Here is a 21644-nt window from a genome sequence, read left to right as displayed (position 1 = left end):
AGTAGTGGTCAATAGAGGTCACTTAGTGACTACTTTAAAAATTCAGAATTAATCATTCATTACTAATCAATTCTATATGACATCATCATGAAAGAATTTCAATTTCAATTATTCAAGCAAATTGTTAAAGTCAAATTATGTGTATCATATCTTTCAGAAAAATCATAATTTAATAATCGAAAACTGCATTCCAATGTACTCGCGTAGAGAACAGCACTGTCCGTACAGAACTCTGCCGTACAGAGAAACAGCCCCGCGCGAAATTCAGCCGTGCCTAAGAGGTTAAAGTCGAGGCGATCCTTGGGGCTGTTGCTGCTATGGTCTTTGGAAATTTCCGGGTCTCCGGCTAACGGAACCAATCGACAGACTGGCTGGGAAGTAGGGTTTTCCCAATTTTTGGGAAAAACCAACCCTAACCACGCGTCCGTCACTCCCCCGCCACTAGCGGAGAGATATATATTGTACGCCAACCGACCGGCATTATTCATTGCACATTTAGAAATCGAAAGATTAAACTGAGAAACGGTAGACTGTGTCACTTCTCTCGCGCTCACCAAAGTACATCCTCCGAATCCCCAACGCCCTGAATGGGTTTCCTTCCTACACTAATAAATGTATACTTAGTTTCAAACTCTGTCGTATTTACTTTTGTCGGAGTGACACAGTTCCTCTAGAAAACTCCTCTTACAAAAATATCGGGTAGCCGTGATAAAGTGTCGAGGCGTTCGTGTAAATCGCGGCAGTGCGCACGCGATGAACAAGGGAGCATCTGGGACGCGTTCGCACCCCCGTTTTTGTTTCGTTATTTAGTTATAGACGCGTTTCTTCTCGTAGTCGCGTGGTCGATGGTACGTGTAACGCGCAATCTCGTTTCGTCAACCCCTTGACGTACTATTTACTTTCGCTAATAAGCTCGTGTAACATTTTACTATCGACAATTTGGAAGAAATGCAACGAAATTTTCCATTCTACTTGAAGTGGAATTTTCATTTGAAGATAAGGAATTGATAACAGCAAAATAGTTATTTGCTTTGATCCGTAGGTAATGAATAACCCTGATCCGCAGAATGACAAGGTAACATCGAACACCAGTTTGCCAACGCGCAATATGCACGCTTCGCGGCACAGCGCTCCAATGGCGTCACCGCAGCGAGGCGGACTGCCGTAACGAAAGGGTTAAATGTACTTTATCACGAATGAATGTGGATCCGCGGTTTCCCTGTAACACCTCTTTCGATAGTATCGAGGAAGGGAGTGCCCTAGTTCGCTGCGTGCATCGAAGTTCGTGAAATACGCGGTACAAGGGGGTGACTCGCGTTCGGGCAGCGTAGCGTCTTAGCGAGGTCGAGTGAGATTGTCTCTCATCCTTTTCCTTTTTTTTCCAATCAGTTCCCCTTGAGTGGAGACGTCAGCTCCAGGGATATTGTGTCCCGTGTACCAGGATTAATCTAGGATGATGTAGGGAGGTTGAGCGTCTTGAGTGCTGGGATATGCGGGTTGCTGATGCCTTCTGGTGTGATTTTAGGGTAAAAGTTTCGAAAAACCTGATGTCTCGGGTATTATTAGAGCTGGTTTGATGGGGGCGTTTATTGGGGCGGAGTGGGTACTCAAGTTTTGTGTAGTTTCCCGTTTTCGCAATTAGTGGGTTTCTATGATTGGGACTGTACTCGTTTGCGGCGCGATTTAGTATGTATTGCCAAACTATAGGAGGATTGGCTAGTTCGGAGGGTTGTTGGTTTGTCTGGGTTTAACACATTGAGCGCCCGCAATAATGCGGATTTCTGGATGTGACGAATATGCAATTAAAATGTACTATTTACGAAAACGTATATTTTGAATATTTCTTTTGGCTACTCATTGATCAACAAGCGAATGAAGTCGGCTAAGTGGCCGATACGCTGCCGGCGCTCAGGCTTTAAATGTCTCTTAACCCTTTCGCGATGGCGTACCCATACCATACTTCGCCACTTTTCACGACTGCGCTAAATTGTGTATCTCATTTTCCGTGTTGCCTAATGCCAGTACTAGCTTTATTTTGAGTTCGCTATTGAAGTAAAACAATAATATAATTACGATTCACAAGTGACTGCCGTATGTACACGTCGCGAAAGGGTTAAGTCGCCGGCGCTCAATGTGTTAAGAATAATTCCGAGGAATTTATTTGGAATAATGTGTAATAATTCGTCTCTCGTCCCGGGTCTTCCGGGTTATCCTTGCCCTTAGACAAGAGCAGGAAGCACGCCGACGTCAAAAACGCGAGAGGAAAAACGCGCGTAAAAAGGGTGCGAAAATCCCTGAAAAATCCCGGAAAAACCCTGACCGTGCGAATCTGGCTGCTAAATGCGTGAACTGACAGCCAAACTCGTACTTGTACGAAATAAACTGCTAAATGGGAAATTCGACGTCGGCGATCGAAATGGGAACGACAATTTAGCTCCTTCTCGACGTACCTTGTCCGGGACGCAGCTGCAGACGGGACAGTCGTTCTCGTCGACGAGGAATCCGTGCTCGCAGGTGAGCGCGCAGTTGTTCAAGGATCCCTGGCAAGGTTTCGGCTGCACGCGGGTCGCGTTCCTCGGCGGACAGTGCGGACAGCACTCGCCCGGCGCCGGCGGAATGGCGTTCTCGCAGGATTTACACAATGTCGCCTGGCACGAGGGCTCCCCGTCCTCCTCGCACACGCAGCTCACGCATTCGGCGGACTGCCACCGCTCGCCGATCCTCCTCGGCTTGTCCTCGTAGATGCAGTACCTCGGCGGCTTCGGATTCTCCGTCGACATCTTCACCCATGAGACGGACTCTGCAACGCGACACCGCTCGAGACTATTATTTACTCGCAGGGGACGAGAACGCGTTGTTTTTTCTGGATTGGTACTCGATGGGGAAATGTGGGAAGCGTCGCGTTGGAAAATGGGATAAGATTGTGCTGTTTTAACCGTTTGCGGACGAATGACATTTCGAGATCAAATTTCCATGTTTGGAAGAGTAAGCGTCGCGTTGGAAAATGGCGGAATAAGATTGGGCTTTCGTTAGCGCGATGGCGACGTCGTTGAGGTGTTTCGACCGTGTTTTAACCCTTTGCGGACGAATGACATTTCGAGATCAATTTTCCATATTTGGAAGAGTAAGTTGCAATGATTCAATTACTTGAACAACAAGGGATCTGTGTATAATTTCTTTTCTTTCTATTATTTAAGCAATATATATCATTTTACTTCGTCTGCTGAAGGTTTTATGTTTCTAAGAATCTTCGTCCGCAAGTTAACCCTTTGAACTCTGTAGGCTCCAATATTGCACTAGTTCTAATATTAAATATTTTAATGAATTTTAAGAAAACTACCTTAAGATTAGTAGATCTTCCAACTATAGAAAGTTTGTACTGAGAAGGGAATAAAAGGTCTAAGAAATGTTATAACATTGTCAATTTTCAGTAGGACTATCAAAATTGATAGGAGTAGCTGAGATATCACAAAACTATGTGGAGTGCTAAGGGTTAATAATCTAGCATATTATGATATTTTTCAAAATAATTTGGAAAACTGACATTTCTGACAATTGTCAATGTGTACGTCGCTGACGTTCCTGTAACAGAAGCATCTCGACGTCTTTCCACCGGAAGTGGTCAAATAGTGCAATCGTTAGATTTCCCCAGTATCAGGCGAGTAATGACAAAACTAAAAATGACTAATTCGATGGAGAAATAAATAAGCTTCATCCGATTCCAGGAACCTATATTGGCACTTTTCAACAATGCGACAGAGAAGCGCCATCGCGCCGCTTGGGACTCAAACGGTTAACCCATTTGCGTCGCCCGAAAAAGCGGAAAATCGGCCCTCGCCGCAAATGTTTCAATTGCGTCGAAATAAAAATGGTTCGCAGCGTATAAAAATGTAAAAACCTATATAGCCGGACGGTAATTATTGCCCTCATAAAATCTATCTTTCCCTTTTTTCGTGATATACAAATTAGAACGGCGGCGCGCGTACATGCGTTTACGATGCAAATGGGTTAACTCTTTGAACTCGAGGGCTCTGCGGCAGAGCCATTTAAAATTTATCATTAAAAACTGCGAAACTTTATTATTAAATATGTGATAACATTCATATCCATAATCGATAAAAAACAATGAAGTATATCTATGACTTTTCGTACGCGTATCGTTCATTTATACGTTAACAGGCTTTTTCTATTAACCCCCTATGGGCCGAATTTTTGTTCACGATTATAACAAAATCTATGCAGTACAAAATTAATAAATACCCATATATGAATACGAATTAACGATGTATTGACTAGTTTCAATAATTTCATCGAACGAGTATATTTCGCAACTTTCGAGTTACGATGACGTTAAACTTTCACGCCTGAGCGTATAAAAGTTGCAGTTAACTGATCTTCATTTTATTCACCACTTTGAGTGCAAAATGAAATAAATCAACAAGATGCCAATATACTGATATGTGACTTCAAAGTTACATGGGTCCACATAGGGTTAAAATTGCTTGGAACTGCTGGTAATACCAATGAGAAAAAGTTTCGAGAGGGTTAACCCTTTGCAGACGAATGTCATTTTGCTGAGATGAAACTTCCATGTTTGGAATACCAAGTTACAAATGATTTAACTATTCCAGCAGCAAGAAATCAGTACACATCCTTATTCTCTATGATTCAAGTATTCAGCGTTTAATTTAGCAGAATCCGCGAAAGGTTTTGTACTAAAAACAATCTTCAAAGGGTTAACCCTTTGCACTCGAGAGGTGACTCTCAGTCATGATTTAATTTGCAAAATTATCAAGTCTTATACATAATATTAAGCTTTGCATGATGCATCAACATATGGAATGTTGAAATAAAATAACTTTCCTTCTCAACCCTCTATAAGCCCACGTAACTTCGAAGTCACACATCAATAGACTAGGTGAAATTGATTTATTCAATTTTTTATCGCAAACCGACGGATGACATTAAATGATTAATCAACTCGGAGTTTCATACACGCAGTCGTTTATGTTCAACGTCGTTGTAACTTCAAAGTTACAAAATATACTCGTTTTAATAAAACTATTAAAACTATTGAATAAATTTTCAATTTATGTGCATATGTTGATTTATTAATTTCATACTGCGTAAATTTCGTTATAATCACGAAACAAAATTCGACCGGGGTTAATTTACATATTACCTCGTTAATTCGTTTCAAAGAACATCGTCTGTACCCGATCGGAGGATATCGAATATTTCCATTGAAAAACTTTCGAGTGCAAGGGGTTAATAAACAAAATCGCGGACATCTGAAACAGGTGAAAACGGAATTCCTGCGCAACACTTCGCCGGATCTCTAAATGAATTTCCAGCGCGAGAGCTACGAAGGGAGGTATGAAGAGTTATAAATAAGTAAAAACTGATTCATTATTCCATTATAACACCAACGATACTCTCTCTCCCTCTCTCTCTCTCTTTCCATTCCATTGTTCGCCTCTCATGGTTGATAGTGTGAACGTCGAGGGACACGGACGCGGCGCGCGGCCGATACCGAGCGTTCGACAACGGTTTCGATCGACGCTGCTTCTAATTGTCCCCTAGGTGGGCGAACGACCGTTATTAAATTTCAAAACGGACGCTATCGACTGCACGGCTCGACTTGGCGCGCGTGTGCTCGCTCCGTATCGCGACCGCGATCGCGTCCGCGGGATAAGGATGGGCTCGTTAAAATTCAACAGGTAAATCGAAAGTTTGCTCCGCGCGCGCGCCACGGTTCGGAACTCGGGCGCTTTTTTGCGACCGGTCGGGATCAGCTCGGAGCTTTATCGTTGATTATAATCGAGCCGACTCGAATTCGTAATGGCGCGCGTCGCGGAACAGCCGATTTCTCGACGGAACTCCGATCGTTTCGAAGGTAGCGATACGAACGAATGCTCTAGACTAGAGTCTTTGATTTTTACTTTTGATTTGAGTTTTAACACTGGATTTACGGAGATATATTCTATACTTCGTTCCATCGTTCCTAAAAGAGTATATTTTGTTTATATAGATAAATAGATGAAATTATATAGATAAGAGTATAGTTTGTTTATATAGATAAACAGATGAAATTATATAGATAGGAGTATAGTTTGTTTATATAGATAAACAGATGAAATTATATAGATAGGAGTATAGTTTGTTTATATGGATAAACAGATAAAATTATATAGATAAGAGTATAGTTTGTTTATATAGATAAACAGATGAAATTATACAGATAAGAGTATAGTTTGTTTATATAGATTGCGAGAATTAGTGTTTCAAGGACAGAGAATTACAATGAGCATTCGCAAAATTGCATCAATCAAAATCGAGTTAAATTGTTACGAAGTAATGCTTAAAAAGTTCAATATCCGTCAAATTGACGGGTCCCGTAAATCTAATGTTGAGGGGGGCAATTTGAAATTTGAAATATCACTTGATACATTTCAAAATATTTACGCACGTGAACGAAATAGTAAGAATGTTATAATGATTATAAAAATATCATAATGTAATATTAGAAATTATATACAGGGTGTTGACACTATTACTAGCCAGCGTTTTTCTTGTAAATAGTAAATACTGGGAAGAAGTGAAAGAGGAAAGAGTGGTACTGTTTTTTATACGCAATGGGTAATATTTTTGAGTTTATACTATTTTGTTAGATATGAAGGTTCATTTTTTGAAAAATGGAATGCTGTATTTCTTTATATCATATAAAAGCATGTCTAGACGAATTCATTCGTATACTGCACAGTGATTTTCAAGGTCATGCAAGGTCAGAAATGGAAGAAAAATTGATTTTCTCTAATACTGATTTTTCACGTTAATGTTCGTTTCTAATGAACCTAGAATGTTCCAAGCACTCAAACTGCCTTCCCAAATTTCTTCATAAAACTAACAACTGTGCATTTATTAACCCTTTGCACTCGAGAGGTGACTCTCAGTCATTTGATTTGATATAAGAAAATTACAAAGCGTTGTATATAATACTAAGTTTTGTATAACGCACCAATATGTGAAATATTTATATAAAACAGTTTTGTTTCTTAATTTACGTTTTCTCATTACTTCGTTCCAAATGTCGCCTATGTCTCATTAGAAAGTCAAATATTTCTAGTGACAAGCTTCCGAGTGCAAAGGGTTAAGATGTCAATCGCTTCACATTTCAGTGTTACTAAATCAACTTCTTCAACTTCTCACAGAAGCATCTGTACTTTCAAACAAGAGGCTGCTCTGCGATGCTGCATTTCTAACACTTTGACTGCCACGCAAACACTCATCAAAACTCCCACGTACTCAAAGCAGTTTTCTCTATTAACCAGAAACTGAGAAATCAAGATTCTTAATAACTGCTCCACTATCCTTCTCATATCTCATATATCCAACAAAACTCGGTTCGCTCGATGCGTCATGAAAGAAATTAATGTGTCACCCGAATTCAGGAGACGTGGCAGTCAAAGTGTCAAACGAAAGACGAAAAAGAAAGAAAGCTGCAAAGGCAGTTGAGCGCTTGTATAGAGACGAACTTTCTGTTGAAATAAATTATCATTGTTCAAATCCTTATAGTATAAAAATCTAAAAATCTATCTATCCTCACGACGTACAAATTACAACGGCACACGCTACGATGGAAACGGGTTGAAAAACGGTCGGGCACGTGTGAACGGCTCGAAATCTGGGAGTCTCGACTTCCCGGCTCTATCACGAGGAATCGCGAGCAAGGAACGGGAATAGAGACGCGATATAGCTTGTACTTACAGCGGAGGGGTAACGAAACGGAGAACGGCTGCTCGGGCAAGGGGGAGGGCGGAAGAGGGAGGAGGAACAGGAGAACGGAGCAAGCAAGCGGAGAAATTCGAGATATCGACCAGAGCGGGCAGAGGCAGAGCGGTACAGGATGCATAGAAGCGAGCCCCGATTACGACTTTTCGTAATTACCTGAGGGTCTGCAGTCGTAGAGAGGGCAACAGCTACCGGGGGTTTCAGGGTCCGCAGCCTTCGCTTCGACCGGACGTTCACCCGGCGGACATGCCGGCGTTGGACAGTTCTGGGCGCATTTGCAACCGCCGTCCTCTCCTCTGACGCTGTCCTCTGGACACTCGGCGCCGCGGACGTCCTCTCCTTCGAACAGAATCGACCGGCAATTTCAGTCTCTCGGCCAGAGATCGCGACCGCCGGGCACCCGCTTCGACGGGCGGCGCGCCGGGAAGGTCAACGGAACGGAAGAAATCCTCGGGATTTCTTTGCACGCGCCGGTGCGCGGGGGGACGATCGATTCGTTGAAAGTAATCTCGCGCGCGAGCCCGACGCCGTTGTTTCCGCCCGGTGAAATATTACTCCCCGAGGGCACGGCGCGCTGAAAAATTGCGCGCGCGAGTGACAGCGAATTCGGGGGAGGCCGATGATACGCGGGAACCCGGCGATACCGGTGAAAGATGGCGAACGCGGCAGCGCTCGGACTATCGGTACGCGGGCTTGCTCACGGGGAACGAACGAATCGAACGATCGATTCCCGGGCTGTCGGAAGTCGGGGTGTCTGAGTGGAACGGGGAGGTTCGGGGCGGTTCGACCGAGTGGAGTCGATGGGAAGACGCGAAGAGATCGGCTGCAGAACGGTGCTAACGATATGCGAGGGTTACCGCTGTCCAGGAGCGGGCTAATGCGATTTCTCGCCGGAACCAGCCGGTCGCGGCGCCGTTCGAATCCCAGCGGCCGAGGTCGCGCGTTTCGCCGGAACTCTCGGCGGACCGGTTCCAGTTCGGTGCCGCTTCGCGCGGAACCCCGTTCTATGGTCGTCCCGGTCGCGGCCGAACGATCTGCCGGTGCTCATCGATCGCGGAGGGAACTTGCGTTGACGTTTGCTCCAACATTTTACTTCGAGTGCAAAGGGTTAAAATATTCTCTAGGATTCGTCCTGCGTTCGACGAGTACACGCTACATTTTATTTTACTGCGCGCAGAACGAGAGGTTTTTCGAACTAAATTCCACAGTTAACTGGTTAATGTAAAAATGGGAAAGTGTAATTCAGTTTCTGAACAAATGAAAAGCGCGATCGCGTCGCTTGCCAATTTTCGAGCAGATTTTTGCAAGGACTCGTTAACACATTAACCCTTTGTTTTTAATGAAACACCAACGACACTCTTTCAGAGTTAAGACTTAACGAGAAATCGTAGATAAATTAAAAAAAGAGGCTGTTTTATGTTAATATTTCACGTGTCGATGCATTGTACGAAGTTTAATATTGAATGTCAAACTGTATAATTTTGCTGTGTCAAGTCAATTGGCGACTGAGAGGCGCCTACGGGGTGCAAAGGGTTAAGCGCCACGGAAACCTTGACCGTTTTTTCCGTAGTTACTCTTTTCTAGCAAAGAGAAGTGGGAACAGTTATTTATTATTATTACTGTTCTATAGTGTCTCCTTAGATACCTATGTTTGTATAATCCCAGCAAGGGGTTAACACGTTGACTAACATGTCGATCACCGATGACCGGAGCTTTCAAATTACTTGACAATAGTTATAATTTGTCAGACAACTAATGTCGAATGGAAATATTTCATAGTAAATTACTAGATGTCAGTGCAATAAGCATTGCGATATCAAATAATAAGTAACAGTTCTTTATCTTTGTTACAAAAGAATAAGCGATACATAAAACTCTGGAGGTTTCCGTGGCAACGTGTTAACCAGTTAACTTTATCTGATAAGCACCTGATATTCAGATATTTTCACTGACGTTCTGTTACTTGTGAAGTTTGATGCACTCGTTAAAACTTTTAGACGTCTCGAATCGAGTGCCCAGCGATCGCGCTTCTCCGTTAATCTCTTGTCCTACGATGTTTAACCAGTTAACCCTCTGTAGGCCCATGTAACTTTGAAGTCACATGTCCGTATATCGGAATTTTGTCGATCTATGTCATGTTGCACTCAAAGTGGTGAGTAAAATTAAGTAATCAGTTAACTTAAACAGTTAAGAAAGTTACAAAATATACTCGTTCGATGAAATTATTGAAACTATTCAATACATTGTTAACTCGTATTCATACGTGGATACTTATTAACTTTGCACTGCATAGATTCTGTTACAATCACGAACAAAAATTCGGCCCATAGGGGGTTAACTGTGTTCGAGGAGTATACACGTCGTCGTAAAGCTTCACACGACACTAATTCTTTCAGCGATGAATTAATTTTCACATAAACATGTAATTTCTTTCGCTTTGATCTTTCATTAAAATATACTCTACGTGCATTCGTCCTGTTCGACGAGTACACGCTCCAATTTATTTTACTGCGCGCAGAAAGAGGTTCTTCCAACTAAATTCCACAGTTAACTGGTTAAATACCGTTCTATGGTGTCTCCTTAGTATTCTACAGTATCTTTCACACAGAGGCGTGTACTCAACGCGCGGCAATGCATGGCGTTAGTCTCTAGAGATCCAACGGATCGAATCCAAGACAACGGAAGCGCGCCCTCGACGAGGGACGTCTGAAGATCCGATCGGAGCTCGTCCGTCGCGTCGCGGAGGGTTGATACGACTCGCGCCGTTGGCCAAACTATGTGGTCGCGACGTTAACGCGGCAACCTGTACCTCTTTGGGAGAGGTACAGAGAGGTAACCCACGCTCCAGCTACTCCTTTAGACGAGCCCCGGAGTCTGTCTCTGCCGGCGCTAATCTTGGTCCCCCGGCGTTCGCCTCAAAGCTAATAGCCTCGGCCACCGAGCGGCTTTCGGCTACCTTTCGTTCATCGATGACCGCACTCGCGTTGTCATGAAATTCTCGACTCATCGGACCACGGCTCGCCGTGGATTAACACATTGCGTACCGGCTAATTTTCAGAGATCTGAATTGTGATGGCAATTTTCAGTGAGGTCAACTTGTATCAGATTGCTCACGATTCGAACTGTCATTAATCCCTTCGCGTACTATTTACTTTCGCCACTAAGCTCATGTACCATTTTACTTTCGACAATTTGGAAGAAATGCAACAAAATTGTCCATTCTACTTCAAGTGGAAATTTTATTTGAAGATAATACAATGATAATAGCAAAATAGTTGTTTGCTTTCATCCGTAGGTAATGAATAACATTGATTGTTAAATTAGTCTAGAAATCTTCATCACGAGTCTCACGCGTTATTGTGCGGCAAGGGGTTCACATTTTATTCCGATCATCACTATTGCAAGTTACAGTTGTTACCTTTAACCCTTAGCATTCCATGTCAGCAACTGCAACTAATTTTTATAGTATTCCCAGCGAAAATTACAAATGCTATAACATTTCTTCGATCTTTTATTTTCCTTCTTAACATAAAATTTGGATATGAGGAAAATCGAATAATTTTAGGGTAGTTTCTTTAAGATTCATTAAAATATTTAATATTATACCTGGTGCAATATTGGAGCCTACAGAGTTCAAAGGGTTAAACCTTTGCACTCCGTCGCCTCTGAGTCGCCAGTTGATTTGCAGCGAACTTTGAAGTTCATTATTAAACTTTGCACAATGCAATATGTGACATATTGAAAGAAATCAACTTCGTTCCCCAATTTATATACAATTTCTCGTTAACCAGTTAACTGTGAGTATATACGTCATCTTGACACATTGCGTACCGGCTGATTTTCAGAGAACTGAATTGCGATGGCAATTTTCAGTGAGGTCAACTTATATCGCTATACATAGAAAGACTCAGATATATTGTTATGTAATATATTGTGGGAATGGATGTATCTGAATGTGTGTGCAACAGATGAATGACGCGACTGTGTGTGAGCGCGTTTTGAACGAATGTTCAAAGCATTGGAATATTTTAGACTATATTGATTTCCTCTATATTGATTTCTATGTGAATAATGTTCGTTTTTTACGAATCTGGAACATTCCAAATATATGTGAAGTTGATGCATGGTAATGAAAGAATATTCCAGAAACTGTGCGAGTGAGACAAGAACATCCGAGTGTATAAATAGTGTTTGCATTGTTTGATTTGGTTATTGTTTCATTGCGAGTTGTCAAGAAATAATTATACTGTTTCAAACAAAATTCTCTTTCCTACAATATTTTAATAATCAATTCGAATCAAATTTGATATTTTCTTCAATGCTGCGGTAATTAGCCAAGTTGCATAGCTAAGTGTCTATATAAAAACGAGATTTCTCCATGTACTTGTGACTTCTCTTCGACTTAGTTCCAAAGAATATCTTCGTCAAAAAATGTGAAACTCCGAGAAACTTCCGAGTGCAAAGGGTTCATTTATCAATTCAACAATTCAACAATTTCAGTCAACATCAATGAAGAAACAGGATGGAAGCAAACCACGATAGCTGCGGTTCACGAGGAATAAGCGACGTCTCCGGATCGTTACTGAACGTTACAATGATTTATACTCAACCGAGACTTTTAGCCGACAATGCTCAACCGACATAAAGGCAAACAACCCCGACTACCGTCAAACAGTGGGACAGCGGAACGGACGGTTCGGCGAAGCGATAGAACGCGATTCGGCGATCTCGGGGCAGCCCGAAACAGATACCGAGGGCCCGGGAGCATTGGCGTTTACTTCGAGTTATTGTCGCGAAACGAAACTCGACGGTATCGAGCGCGGCTCGTCCCGCGAATCTCGATGATAGCGGTGGAATTGCCCGAGGCGGTATTACGAAAAGTTGCGCGGGAGTCGTCGAGCGAGATCCGACTGAACGATCGGCGAGACCGACGAAAATGAAAACCGGGCCGAAACAACGGCGGTTCGACGAGGATAATCGCAGCAATTAAGTTCTCGTCTCGACGAGGGAATTCCGGTCGATCCTTCCCATCGACGTTTCCTGTTCGATTCTCCCGTCGCGTCCTCGTCCCTCGAAACGTTTCCGTTTGCCGGCCAACGGTGAACAACGCAAGCCTATAATCCTCGAGCCGATCTCCGAGCGATACAGACCGACTGCACACACGCTCCCGGACAGAAACGTACCGCGCTCGAATCGCCGATGAATCGACCGGTCGATCGCCTTGTCGTTGATAGCCGAGTATCCCGGTAATTGGATTAACCCCTTGACCAGACGTCGCCGCGGACGAACGGGATGCGCGTTTTCCAACGGAGGAGCGAACGGCAGCGAGAACTCGAGGCCGGATGCGACGACTCGGCGCTCCCGAAACGCCGCTGTCTCGAGAATATTTCGCTTTTGCGAGACGGGGAATCGGGAGACGGGACAGGGGAGTGGAGAAACTGGAAACGAGAAACGAGAAACGAGCCCGAGGTCGTGAAACACAATTTTCCGGAGGCATTCGCGGAACCCGCTGTCGCGCAAATTACCCACTAATGGAGCCACGAGAACGCTATTTAAATTATTCCTCTGTTCTTTCCATTCTCGGAGCTTTTCCGCGACTTTGTCGTCAGGGCCGGCCCGTCGTCGCGGTTGTCTCGACCGTCGATGTCGAGCTCGTTTCGGTTTACGCTCGACGACGCCGCCGTATGTACCGTTCGAATGACGCTTCCCTTTCGTTGCGTTCTCTTCGAATATCGCTGGAAAAGTGGTCGGAACGTTGCAGGGAACGCTTGGAGTGGTTAACGCGTTGTGTGCAGTGGGGGTCAACGGTGACCCCCAAGCAAATTGGATCACTATGATTCACTGAATTAACACTATTCCTACCGCGACCAGTCGAATGACTGTTTTGAAAATTTCGATTAGAATTTCGGCGGTAGAATTTGAAAATCGTGCGGCGTTCAACGTGTTAAACGGAGTTTCGCAAGGAAATCGTTAACGTCGAGAACAAGGAGTTACCGTGAGTGGAGCGATCGCGATCGGAAAGGATTACTGGTTTCTTCGGTGACAAGGTGACGCGCTGTGCGGTGATATCGGTGAACTCTGGGCATTTGATGGAATGTTAACACTTTGCGCACTGGTAACGAGAAATCTCGTTTTTATAGGAAGACTCTTAGTTATATAACTTCGCTAATTACCACAGTACTGAAAAAATATAAAATTTAATTCGAATTGATATCTGAGTTTTTCTATGCATAGTGATGTAAGTTAACCTCAGTGAAAATTGCCATCACGATTCAGTTTTCCGAAAATTAGCCGGTACGCAATGTGTCAATCTACGGCGAGCCAACTTTGCGAATTGCCACAGCATTTAAAGAAATATTAAATTTGATTAGAACTAATTGTCTATCCCTTTGCGGACGAATGTCGGCATTTTGAGATCAAACTTCCATGTTTGGAATACCAAGTTACAAATGATTTAACTATTCGAACAGCGAGAAATCAGTACACAGTTTCCTTATTTTCTATGATTTAAGTATTCAGCGTTTAATTTAGCAGAATCTGCGAAAGGTTTCGTGTACTAAAAACAATCTTCGTCCGCAAAGGGTTAAAATATATTACGTAACAGTATGATGAGTTTTTTTTATAGACAGTGATATAAGTGGATCTCACTGAAACTCCGCGCAATTCAATTTTCTGATAATTAGCCGGTACGCAATGTGTTAACCTTCTGTTTCTGTTGTGCTACTTTTCTGCTTCTGATATTATTGTAGACCTATCCAAATTTTCTACGGCGAAACTACTTTTTCCGTATTCTAGTTAAGATAGTATTTGTCTACAAACGGAAATTTGAGACATGTTTATACCATAAAACTACTTTCTCCTTACTTTAAGCAGGAAGGTAATATTTGTCTACAAACATAAATCCGAAGGTACCTCATGTGAATTTCAAAAATTCCAAATATAACTAACCGAGTTCTAAAATATGCCTTTAAGTTGCGAATAGATTCCCTATTCCAACTGGGAAGATAATATTTGTCTACAAATATAAATCTGAAAGATATCTCATGTGAATTTCAAAAATTCCAAACATCATTTACTTGAGTCTTTGACAAAATTTGGTTTTCGGCTGCAAACACATTCCTTATTCCAACTGGGAAGATAATATTTGTCTGCAAACATAAATCTGAAAGATATCTCATCTGAATTTCAAAAATTCCAAATATAATTTACTGAGTTTTAGGGAAAATTTTGTCTAATAAGTTATTCCGACCCATCTGGTTAAAAAAACTACCCTAAAATTAGATCTTCCACTCATCCAAACTCTGTACTGAGAAGGAAAATAACAGCATTTCTCATTTTCACCAGAGATACCATGAAAATTAATTGCAGTTGTCGATAAATTACAAAACCACCTGGAGTGCTAAGGGTTAACCTTTTGCACTCAGAAATTTCTCACTAGAAATATTTAACATTTTTTGACGAGGCGAAGACGATATTCTCTGAAATTAACCCTTTACACTTTTTGACAGTTTTTCATAGATAAATTAAGCAACAAAGTTATTTCATTTAAACATTTCACGTAGTAATAGAAAGTTCCATTTAGAATACTCAATATTCAACTTCATAGGTTTGCTGTCGAATCAAGTGGTGACTGAGAGTCACCTCTCGAGTGCAAGGGGTTAACTCGAAGGGAAAACACAAGTATATTAAGGAACAAAGCTATTTTATTCCAAGTGCTAAGGGTTAAAAATATATTTAACCCTTTACTCTCCGAAGTTTTTCACTAGAAATATTTTAACGTCTCCTGATGAGATAAAATCGATATTTTGTGAAACTAAGTCGACGAGAAATCTCGCGTACATTGAGAAACGAAGCCATTTTATTTGAATATTCCTCGAAATGATGCATTATAGGAAATATAATATTAAACATCAAATTTTATTGTTTCAATGTATGAAATCAAGTGGTGAGTGAGAGTCACCTCAAGTGCAAAGGGTTAATACTCCCTCTCAACAGAAAGAAATCATAGGTCAACGGGTTAACACGTTAACGATTCCGCGGCGTTCGCAGGAGTTCACGCGTCTTTCACCGGAATTCTAACTGGATCTAACCAAGACCTAACCATCTGGAGTGCTAAGGGTTAAAAATACATTTAACACTCCCTCTCAACAGAAAGAAATCACAGGTGAACGGGTTAACGAGTTAACGATTCCGCGGCGTACGCAGGAGTTCACGCGTCTTCCGGCGTTATTCGAATCGATTTATCGGCAGCCGGAACGCACGCATCGACGCGGCGTTATTTTTCCGGGGCAGCGGCGCGACTATCCGGACGCTGCTCTTAATAAATCAGTTTTATCTGGCCGCTTAAATCACCGGCCGGAAAATTGCCAGCTGCCGGCCGTCGGAACGAAATTATTTAATTCCCCGCGTATCCTTTTCCGTTCCCGGGAGCGGCGCGCAGCGTCCGCGGCCGCGCGATCGAGAATTCACCGGCGATATCTTCCCGGGGAGGAACAGCCGGGAGATCCTCGTTATTCTTTTCGCGATGAATCATCGACCGGGAGGAACGCCCCGTTCCTTCGACCGGGCGGGCACTTAATTTCACCGGCAACGACGTTTCGCGACCCTCTCGTCGTCCGGTTCCCGTTTTTCTCCTTTTCCTTTCCCGGGTTTTTTCCCCCGTCCCCTCGTTTCCTCGTTTCCCCGTGTTCCCCGGCCCGTCCCCCGCCCCCCGCGAGCAGCCAGGCGGCCGGGGCTCGCTAACTCGTTTACAGTAATACATTGAAAGGACGCGGAAAGAGGGAAAGCGCCGGCGAGAAAAAGAGACGCGAAAGCGGAGCAGGGTCGACTCGGGACACCGCGAAATAGTCGGCTCGCCATTAATTCTCCCCTGTCTTTTGTCCCTCTCGGCAACGTCGGTCGCCGCTCCGCGTTGTCGGCTCGCACGCTTCTCTGCTATCCGCTCGCGACGAGGGGACGCTCTCCCGTTGTCCGCGCTTTTCCGATAAACCGGTCGAACCCGTGAATCGGCGCGAGCGATCCGCGGCGGATATTTTCGAAACGCGGACGCCTTTCATCTTCCGAATGCGCGCACGGGATCGGCGGAATTCGGAGCGCGGAAACTTTCGACGGAATAACCCCGGAAGAACCGCGGCTGTAACGATCCGTCCCGGTGAAATCATTAGTCTGATTGCAATCGGACGCAGGACTAGAAAACGAACCTAACGCCGGAACCACCCGCGTCGCGCTGGAGCGCGAAACAACGAGCGTTGCGGTCTGCGCGCCGTTGTCGCGGAACTTTCGGATCGGGTTCGGAACGGACGAATTTCCATCGAATCCGAGAATCCCGATGAATTCGAGAACGTCGGCCGGAAAAGAACTCTCCGCTCGATGGCTCTCGCTCGAGTTTCCGCGCGGCGGCCCCTGGGAGCGGGGCCGCGCGCGGAAAATCGCGCGGCGGGGAGGGGCGCGGACATTATACGCGAGACGCTCGCGATTTTGCGGAGTCAACGAAGTTTCGCCGGCGGCTCGGAGCGTAATTCGCCGGACGGTCCGCGTCCGATCTAATCAAAAGCTTTCGGGGCAGATGAAATCCGGTTCCCTCTCGGCAAACGAACGCGATCCGGCCCGGCCGCCCGTATGCGCGCTGCTGCCACTGCCGCTGCTCCGCCGGCGAGCTTTTTTAATCAGAACTTCGTTTCGTTTAACTCTCTTGATCTCCGCTGAAAGATCTCATCAATCGCGCGAAACAAATCCGCGCTGGAAAATCGAGGAAAAATCGGGGAACGAATCGCACCGGTGATTTCGGCCGGGCGAGCGCGGCTCCCGCGCGAACTCTGACCGACGGCCGCGGCGGTCTCGGTAAACATCTTATTTCGGTGCCGGGCGGTTTCGGCAAACGTAATTTACTCCGGCCGAACTATCGGGAGCGACCCGTATTCGCGCCACGTAATTACGCGGCGGAGCCGTGCCGCTCCCGAAAAACCGAGCACGCTAACTCGCGGACGTTCCCGGACTCGCCAACGAGCCTTCGGGCCGAATCGATCGGGAATTCCCGGCGAAAGGAACGGAGGAAACGGGATTATCGGCTCGGCCCGCGAAGACGCCGCGGACGGCCTACGCGTCGGCCGCGGTCGCTTGTAAAATGCAAATCCGGCGGCGCGCGGAGGAACTCCGCTCGGCGGAGACGGGTTTCCCCGGGACGGGGATGCTCGGGGTTGGATTCCGGGCTCGGGGGTGCGCGAGGACGCCACGACATGCATGCATAGGTGGTGCGCGGCCGATATAACCACCGGCGGGCCGTGCAAGGGCCACGGAAGGGCGGAGCGGAGCAGAGCCGTGCAGAACAGAGCGGTGTTACGCGGAAAGGCTGTGTTTGCATTGCCGCGTCAGCTGGCCCGTTACCGCTGATAGCTGCGCCGGTAGACATCGCTATAATGGAACGCGTCAGGTTGCCTTTATGTCTTCCCCGCGATACCGAACCGCCTTCCGTCTCTTCTCGTTCGTGCGAGAGCTCCTCGCCGCTCGGATTCGTCTCCGTCCGGACGAGCGACTCGATGGCAGTCGATAGTGCTCGATACTCCCACCGGGCCACTGGATTAAAACCACGTCGCGACGTTTTATCGGAGTCCAATGCGACTGCAGCCCATCGCTACGGCTTACGGGCTATGCGCACCGATGTGCAGCGATTGTTTTCGGGGGAATTGGGGTTTTCTGTTTTGTAGGGGATAAGGTGGAGGATTTTGTGAAAAGGAGAGGTGCGCGTTGATAATGGAGGATATGAATTGGGGTCTGCGTAAGTGTTGCTATGGAAAATGTGGAGGGAAGGTTTTGGTGTTTTAGTATTAACCCTTTGAACTCTGTAGGCTAGAATATTGTACGAGGAATAGTATTAGATATTTTAAAATGTTATTGTTGTTGTCTATAGGGCCCAAGTTTTAAAAGCATGAAAAATCTTTTGGAAATGCAATGTGAAGTAATCAAAAAATTTAAGTAAAACGTTGAAATGTGACTCAAAGTCACATCGTGGTCCGATTAGGGTTAACCCTATTATAATCCATTAATCGTCTGCAATATATATACTTGTCATATTACGGAAGAAATATTGAAACAATTATTTAAGCACTATAGAATCTAATCTTTTGTCATAATAACAATTATCACGACACTGACAGATTCTTATTAACCATTTGAACTCTGTAGGCTCGAATATTGTACGAGGAATAGTATTAGATATTTTAATGAATCCTAAAGAATTGTTTTCGGAGGAACCGGGGTTTTCTGTTTTGTGAACGATAAGATGGAGGCTTTTGCGAAAAGGGACATCATGAGAAAATTTCAAGGACTTTGTTTTTAACATTAGAACTACTGTAATATGATTAATATGTAATTAGTTAATAGTGGTTAATTGTGGTCACTCAGTGACTACTACTTTAAAAATTCAGAATTAATCATTTCTCATTTTCGCTAGGGATATTATAAAAATTAGTTGCAGTTGTTGATAGATTACGAAACCGTCTGGAGTGCTAAGGGTTAAGTTTGAGGTTTTTCCTTGGTTCGAAGAGTCGTCGATTTGTAGCTTTCGTGGACGAAGGTTTAACACTAAAACCGAGCAGCTGCACTAAGTTTTTGAAGTTGCTCTGTAGACTTCGAGAGGACGTCTACTGTGACTTTAATTGATTTATTAGTCAGATTGCATATTGATAACACGCTGAATGCCACACGATTCGACATATTTGATCGAATTGCGTTATTATTAATTGCATTCAACGTGTTAAATCAGTTTCTCGAGTAATTTGTCAGAGAAACAGCTGTCTTTTTAATAATTCAGAACGAAGAAATCGGGAATGTGTCGTTTTGACCTCTTTCTAGGTCTTCTTTACGAAAGCGCAATCGCGCTGCTGGACACTCGATTAATCTTTTGCGGACAAAGATTCTTCGAATTATGCAAAACCTTCAGAACACGCAGCTAAATTACATATCAACCGCTCAATTAACAAAACAAGGAAACTACGTTCTGATCTCTTGCTGTTCTAATTAAATCATTTGTTCGCGAGTCTGTCTTCCAAATACGAGCATTTCATCTCACCGAAATGCCGACATCCGTCCGCAATGGCGACCTTTGCATTTTGAATTTCTTTTGCGTTTTTCCTTGATAACTACATTATTATTATATTTCATTTAAAATGCATTTTAACCCTTAGCACTCATATGTCGAGTCAGACTCGACATTCTATTCTATTGCAACCTCTACCCTAACAATTTTTTCTATATTTATTCCTACTATCACAATTGTACCATTTAAAGGTAACATTTCAACGACTCCCAAATATTCTTGAATAAATACAGCGTCACATTAAGCTGTAATCGAATTAACTAACGTCGACGTGAACCTCAAAGTGAGAAACCGAGAGCACTTCGGGCCGCAAAGGGTTAATGAACGATCGATGGACGATCGATAGGGTTCGACTGTCTGCCAACGGATTTCCACGGTGTTCGCGACCCCGTGAGATTCCACCGAGAAATTGGCTCGGGATTCGTGGATGGAGGCTCGCTTTTCGTCGTTCCGCGAGGCGTCGGACGCGGTTGCCTCGATTCTCCGCATCGAGACGATTTAGTGCGCGCAACCCCCACGAGTGGCTGGCCGGGCGACGTACTTTCCCGTGAAACGCGTGACGCGCGATGTCGGAGTTTCGGGGCGACAGATGTCCGGTAGCGCCAAGCTCGGCTGACCAACCGGCGCACAGTGCATAGTCGTCCGTTTCGGCAATCGAGCCGGACAAAAGTCTGCGGGGCAGAATATACGGGAGTCTGCGAGGGAGAGAGCACGCGAGAATGCTAATGAGAATGACAGTGCAACAATATTACCGGCAGTTCGCTATCAACTAAACGAGCATCGCGAAAACGGGAGAGAAATGCTGAAATACGGAGAACGGGAGTAAGGAACTGATAGTTGCTGGGAACCTGGCACTCCTGACGTCATAGGGGCGGATACAGTCGATTCGAGAAATCCAATCGCGAGTCAGGAAAGGATTCTCCACTCTTTGTCGCGTGAGCTGAGTGTACGCGAAGTCTCAGCCAATCGTACAACAGAACTGAACATTCGTGTGAGGAAGGCGTGCGCTTTGGAATCCGACCAATCAGACGAGAATGCCAGGTTCGGTGCAACGTGTATATAGCGTCCACCTCGCACATTCCTGTCTGCGTCATGTTTGCTCTGAATATGTAGCAGACTCGTAGCCAATCATGTACCAGAACCGAACATTCGCGCGAGGAAGGCGTGCGCCTTCGAATCTGACCACTTAGACGAAAGTGCCAGGTTCGGTGCAACGATACGATCCAGCCGCGTGAAAATTTGAAGCATTTCTGAGGTTTCTCATCTAAGTTTTCTGCTCTAAGTAGAAAAATTCTCAGTTGTCGCTTGTTCTACTCGATTACTGAGACGGACCACTGTGGCAACGAGGGTAGCATCACGTCTCACCCCGCTCCGCGAGTTTTCGACGTTTCGACCTTCACCCATTGCCCGCAGCGAAGCCGAGCAAGACGCATTAGCGACGATTCAACGATGTCGACGGAGCTTGACGGAGCATCCGATTCGTCGGTGGAATTCCTCGGAGTCGAGGCTTGTGTAGGCATTAGATATAAAGAACCCTTTTGCGAGCCTATCCTAGCAGCAATAAAGCCCAGGGACCCATTGCTTGTCGTTTTCAGTTAATCCGTGGATCGAGCACAAGGTAGGCAACAGCTACAAATTTTACACCTGCATGTAATTTAAAGTCGAGGCGATCCTTGGGACTATTGCTGCTATGGTCGTCAGAAATTTCCGGGTCTCCGGCTAACGGAACCAACCGACGGACCGCTGGCGGGGAAGCAGG

The 21644-nt window shown here is 44.7% G+C and overlaps 1 protein-coding gene across 3 annotated transcripts in view; it reads right to left on the bottom strand.

Moving 5' to 3' along the window:
- cmpy (crimpy) overlaps positions 1-21644 on the bottom strand; it is a 164655-nt gene that overhangs the window by 6814 nt on the left and 136197 nt on the right. For all 3 annotated transcript variants that reach the window (XM_076365272.1, XM_076365274.1, XM_076365273.1), the window contains exons 6-7: positions 7948-8130; positions 2451-2800 (exon numbers count right to left, since the gene is read on the bottom strand). In XM_076365272.1, coding sequence (XP_076221387.1) covers positions 2451-2800; positions 7948-8130 — 533 coding nt within the window. The remainder of the gene's footprint in view (positions 1-2450; positions 2801-7947; positions 8131-21644) is intronic.

This window comes from Nomia melanderi, chromosome 2 (assembly GCF_051020985.1).
Source record: "Nomia melanderi isolate GNS246 chromosome 2, iyNomMela1, whole genome shotgun sequence".
NCBI lineage: Eukaryota > Metazoa > Arthropoda > Insecta > Hymenoptera > Halictidae > Nomia > Nomia melanderi.
Note: the sequence above shows the minus strand (reverse complement) of the source record. Positions and strands in the feature narration are given on the sequence as shown.